Here is a 6079-nt window from a genome sequence, read left to right as displayed (position 1 = left end):
CAGGTCATGTGACTCAGAATGTGGGTTCTCTATTCAGGTCATGTGACTCAGACTGCGGGTTCTCTATTCAGGTCATGTGACTCAGACTGAGGGTTCTCTTTCAGGTCATGTGACTCAGACTGCGGGTTCTCTATTCAGGTCATGTGACTCAGACTGCGGGTTCTCTATTCAGGTCATGTGACTCAGACTGAGGGTTCTCTATTCAGGTCATGTGACTCAGACTGTGGGTTCTCTATTCAGGTCATGTGACTCAGACTGTGGGTTCTCTATTCAGGTCATGTGACTCAGACTGTGGGTTCTCTATTCAGGTCATGTGACTCAGACTGCGGGTTCTCTATTCAGGTCATGTGACTCAGACTGCAGGTTCTCTATTCAGGTCATGTGACTCAGACTGCGGGTTCTCTTTTCAGGTCATGTGACTCAGGTGAAAACTCAGAGTGACTTACAGGGCAGATGATCAATGGGGCCTCATTTTTTACATGTGTATAACAAAAGGGATAGATTTTCTCAGTGAAGGTGCATCCCGTAAAAGAGTAGATATGTGACGAGGTTTCCACATTGTAAAAGGAGACCTCTCCCTTCTCATAATCCACGAACACCCCTACCTTCTGGGGCTTCTCTTTCAGGGACAGAACGTCAACTTTCTTATTGTGGGCCTCATACGTCTCCCCATCCCAAAGCCCCACAGTCCACAATCCATTCCCCGGGTAGAATGTAAAAGACCCCTTCCTGTTGATGGATTCTTTTGCCACTGCTAAAGTCCATTCAGTCTTTTGTTTTACCTGCACCTCATAGTAGAATCTCCCCGAGGAGAAGCCCTCTTTTCCCAGGACACAGACGCCAGCGTTAAACCTCTCGGGGTTGTCAGGGAGCTTCTGTGCTCCATCTCCATATCTCACTTGTTTCCCATCACCAGACACGATAAGCCAGAGATGTGCTGTATCAGGATCAAAAGTTACATCTACTGCACACTGTCTGATTCTCTTCAGCTTGATTTCAGGCAACTTCTCCATCTCTTTCTTGAGCGTCTTCCCTAGCTCAGACACAGCTCTCATCACAGTACCCACACATAGATTCTTGTTTACACTGATCTCAGACCAGTTCTTGGTAGGTGGAAGGCTGCAGAGGGAACTCTGAAGGAGGTGGAGGTCGTTCTCAGTGTGTGACAGCTGATGCAGTTCAGTGCTTTTTCTCTGTAGTTCGGTGATTTCCTGCTCCAACTCTTTGATGAACTCTTCAGCCTGTTGCTTTCTGTTTCTTCTCAATCACCTCGATGAGCTCAGCTTTCCTCAATGCACCGCACCAGAGCAGTGAAGACCTCCACACTATCTGCTATGCCTTTCTCGGCATCTCTCTTGCTGAGGTCGCCTGAGGTTTTTTTATCTCCTGAATCTTCTGCTTTCGTTCCTGGATCATCTGCTGCACTTTCCCTTGAGTCTTCTCCAGCTGAGCCTTCCTCTCTCCACACTCTTCCTCTATAGGTACAGTCTTGTGAGTCTTGTGGTCTGTCTCAGTGCAGATTTGACACACACACGTCAGGTCTCTCCTGCAGAACATCTCCAGGGGTCTGCTGTGTCTCTGATACACCCTGTCTTCCAGGTTGTCCACAGGGTCGATCAGCTTGTGTCTCGTCAAGGCCGCCACTCTCTGATGAGGCTCCAGGTGAGTCTCGCAGTAAGAGACCAGACACACCAGACAGGACTTCAGGGCCTTGTGCTCACCCTCAGTACAGACATCACAGGACACTTCTCCCGGTTTGGTGAGGTGTAGTTCAACTTCTGGGTTGATGGTTGTGACTTTAACCGGAGACAACTTCCCGAGCTGAGCATCCATTTTTTTGGAAGTGATCCTATTTACGCTGAGATCAGGTCTTCTGTCAAAGGTATATTTGTTTTTACACAGTGGAGACACTCACAGAGGTCAGTGGTATCCCTGTATCCACTAATACAGGCCTTGCAGAAGTTGTGTCCACATGAGAAGGTGACTGGGTCAGTGAACTCATCCAGACGGAAGGAACTGGAACGGCTCTTCAGACAGGATAACTCTGGAGGATGCCGTTGTTAGGAACAAACCCAAAAAAAGTGATGTCAAACTATTGTAATACACAGTTGATTATTATACAGTGCATGTGGAAAGTATTCAGACTCCTCCTCCCCACATGTTGTTACGGTACAGCCTTATTCTAAAATAGATTACATTTAAAAAAAAATATATATATAAAAACGTATTATCAATCTACACACAATACCCCATAATGGCAAAGCAAAAAAAACTGGTTTTTAGAAATGTTTGCAAATTTATTACAAATAAAAAAACAGATACCTTATTTACATAAGTATACAGACCCTTTGCTATGAGAATCGAAATTGAGCTCAGGTGCATCCTGTTTCCATTGATCATCCTTGAGATGTTTCTACTACTAGATTGGTCCACCTGTGGTAAATTCTTATCATAAGGTACTCTACCTCTGTTAATAACAGCTGGTGCGCAATGTATAATATAAAAGAGGTCTCGAGTTATTGCTCGCCTGGGGTAGAGTACCTTTTGATAAGCTGTAGACCACACTATCTACCAAGAGTGTTCTCATCTACTGTACATGTTTCAAGCAAACCACCATAGTCCCTGTGCCCAAGGAAGCGAAGGTAAACTGCCTAAATGACTACCGCCCCATAGCACAAGTCGGTCGCCATGAGGTTATCACCGATGACGATGAGAGAGGAGGTCAGAGACCTCGCAGTGTGGTGCCAGGACAACAACTTCTCCCTCAATGTGAGCAAGACAAAGGAGCTGATGGTGGACTACAGGAAAAGGCTGGCTGAACAGGCCCCTGTTAACATCGACGGGGCTGTAGTGGAGCGGGTCGAGAGTTTCAAGTTCCATGGGGTACACATCACCAGCTAACTATCATGGTCCAAACACAACAAGACAGTTGTGAAGAGGGCACGACAAAACCTTTTCCACCTCAGGAGACTAAAAAGGTTCTACAGCTGCACCATCAAGAGCATCCTGACTGATTGCATAACCGCCTGGTATGGCAACTGCTCGGCATCTGACCATAAGGCGCTACAGAGGGTAGTGCGTACGGCCCAGTACATCCCTGGGACCAAGCTTCCTGCCATCCAGGACCCATATAATAGGCGGTGTCAGAGTAAAGCCCAAAAAATTGTCATAGACTCCAGTCACCCAAGTCAGAGACTGTCTAGGATTAAAGGCTCCTAGTCAGCTTCTACACCCAAGCCATAAGACTGCTGAACAATCAACCAGTCCAGCCATTTGATTAATGTTTTCTTAACTCTTCTTGAACTGCACTGCTGGTTAAGGGCTTGTAAGTAAGGATTTCACGGTAAGGTCTACAATTTGTTGTGTTCGGCGCATGTGACATAATTGATTTGATTTGGAAAGTTACACACCTGTGTATATAAGGTCGCACAGTTGACAGTGAATGTCAGAGCAAAAACCAAGCCTTGGGGTCAAAGGAATTGTCTGTAGAGCTCAGAGAAGGATTGTGTCGAGGCACAGATCTGGGGAAGGGTACCAAAACATTTCTGCAGCTTTGAAGGTTCCCAAGAACACAGTGGCCTCCATCATTCTGAAATGGAATACGTTTAGAACCACCAAGACTCTCCCTAGAGCTGGCCGCCCGGCCAAATTGAGCAATCGGGGGAGAAAGAAGGGCCTTGGTCAGGGAGGTGACCAAGAACCCGATTTTCACTCTGAAAGAGATCCAGAATTCCTCTGTGGAGATGGGAGTACCTTCCATGGTAGTGTGGCCCGACGGAAGCCACTCCTCAGTAAAAGGCACATGACAGCCCACTTGGAGTTTGCCAAAAGACACCTAAAGAAATCTCCGACCATAAGAAACAAGATTCTCTGGTCTGATGAAACCGTGATTTAACTATTTGGCCTGAATGCCACGTCTGGAGGAAACCAGGCACCTCTAATAACCTGGCCAATATCATCCATACGGTGAAGCATGGTGGTGGCAGCATCATGCTGTGGGGATGTTTTTCAGCAGCAGGGACTGGGAGACTAGTCAGGATCGAGGGAAAGATGAATGGAGCAAAGTACAGAGAGATCCTTGATGAAAACCTTCTCCAGAGTGCTCAGGACCTCAGACTGGGGCGAAGGTTCACCTTCTAACAGGACAACAACCCTAAGCATACAACCATGAGAACACAGGAGTGGCTTTGGAACAAGTCTGGACTTGAATGCAATCTAAGATCTCTGGTGAGACCTGAAAATAGCTATGCAGCGATTTTCCCATTCCAACCTGACAGAGCTTGATAGGATCTGTATAGAATAATGGGAGAAACTTCCCAAATACAGGTGTGACAAGCTTGTAGCGTTGTACCCAAGAAGACTCAAGGCTGTAATTGCTGCCAAAGGTGCTTCAACAAAGTACTGAGTGAAGGGTCTGAATACTTATGTAAATGTGATATTTTTTTTGCATTAAAAAAATAAAATACATTTGCAAACATTTAAAAATAAATAAATAAACAACTTTTTGCTTTGTCATTACGCGGTATTGTGTGTAGATGGATGAGGAAATATAACAACGGAGTTCATTTTAGAGAAAGGCTGTAACGTAACAAAATGTGGAAAAAGTCAAGGGGTCTGAATCATTTCCGAATGCTCCGCATGAAGATATTATCAGTGTGAAATACATTAATACACACACATATATAAATCACAAACAAACAAGTATTAGCTTAGCATAAGTGTTTTCTTCTCTCTCTCTCTCTCTCTCTCTCCTTACCTAAGTCTTTTGTCTTCCAAGCAGAGAAAAAGGAGCAGTGATTCTACAACTCTGACTTACTCTTTTGTTGTTGTTATCCAGTTATCCAGAGTTTCACTTCAGCAAAATCATGTCACTAAGCCCTTCCCTGACTTGTACCATTTCCTACCATGTTGACTTCGGCTCTTAAAGGGATAGACCCTCTAGAAATTGATGGCACTTTTACAAGCTTGACTCTTTGACTCAAATAAAATGTTGGTACAAGGCAAACACATCAGTCCTGTCTCAAATGTCTTAAATGGTTAAAAATGTAAATTAAAAATCATCAGAATTGACGTTGGATAAAAGTACAGAGTGTCAAAAATGGCTGCAATTGGGAGAAATAATGGGAAAGTAATGCTGCTTTGAAATTTGATAAACTTGTAACCACACTTTTGAGAAAATGCTCCTTGAAAAGTTTTGGTTGAGTTTTTACACTTCTTTGTTCACAACCATTCAGCATTGTTCACAAGCTCTGAAGCCTTTTCTCCACCTATCTCTTTAAGGATTCACATGTGAGTAAGGTGGTAGTAAACAATCAAAGATTTCAAAACTAAAAGTGGTGAAAAAACTACAGGAACAACTCCAGGTAAAAATACACTTTATAAAGAACATAAGATCAATAAAGTAGTGCCAATCATGTTGGAGGTCAATTAAATAATCAAAACGTGCTTTACATACCAAGTCATCGTTTCCTTGTAGAGACGCCACACCGCTGCTTTTGTCACAGCAGCTTTCCACCAAAGTGTTTGTGTCTTGGGTGGGGTCCTGGTTATACTATTTCATTATCCTCTGCATAGTTGTTGATGAAGTTCACAACTCGCTGCAAGTCCTCATGCTTCAGGTGTAACCTGTGCCTGCTCGGCTCACTTTTGGATGGGAGTCATTAGACCATTCTCCTTGTATGATTGGTGGAGGAGAGTTAGACGTGTTCTGCTGATGCCTGAAAGACAAATCCCAGATACAAATATTTTGTAATTATTACATGAGGCCTTCCCAGACACACTTTTCTAAATTGATGGATGTGAAAGAGAGGCTACAACCACCCACAAGCCACGTTGAGCTAAGTGGAGGGGTCTCTATTGTCTAGACCTGGTCACATGTTATCAAATACTGGACGTAAGATGGATGCAATCACCTCCAGACACACCTGGCTACATTGCTGGGTCATATAATCATCTGGCAAAGTGGAGTCTTTTTTGTTTAGACTAACTAGCTAAACAATTAACCATGATCCCAACCCACACTACTAGCAATACAAACAGAATGTCATAGCTTGCCGTGCGGTAGCAGAGAAAACATTCT

General features: G+C 44.2%; 1 protein-coding gene across 1 annotated transcript; it reads right to left on the bottom strand.

Annotated features, from left to right (window-relative positions):
- Positions 1 to 204: 204 nt before the first annotated feature.
- Positions 205 to 4871, bottom strand: LOC112238024 (tripartite motif-containing protein 29). Its single transcript, XM_024406621.2, has 2 exons — positions 4757 to 4871; positions 205 to 2044 (listed from the first exon to the last, which is right to left on the bottom strand). The coding sequence occupies exon 2, from the start codon at positions 1831 to 1833 to the stop codon at positions 1333 to 1335; it is 501 nt and encodes a 166-aa protein (XP_024262389.1). The 5' UTR covers positions 1834 to 2044; positions 4757 to 4871; the 3' UTR covers positions 205 to 1332.
- Positions 4872 to 6079: the final 1208 nt, after the last annotated feature.

Source organism: Oncorhynchus tshawytscha, linkage group LG05 (assembly GCF_018296145.1).
Source record: "Oncorhynchus tshawytscha isolate Ot180627B linkage group LG05, Otsh_v2.0, whole genome shotgun sequence".
NCBI classification, from domain to species: Eukaryota; Metazoa; Chordata; class Actinopteri; order Salmoniformes; family Salmonidae; genus Oncorhynchus; species Oncorhynchus tshawytscha.
The sequence above is the reverse complement of the archived record's forward strand: the minus strand, read 5'-3'. Positions and strand labels throughout refer to the sequence as shown.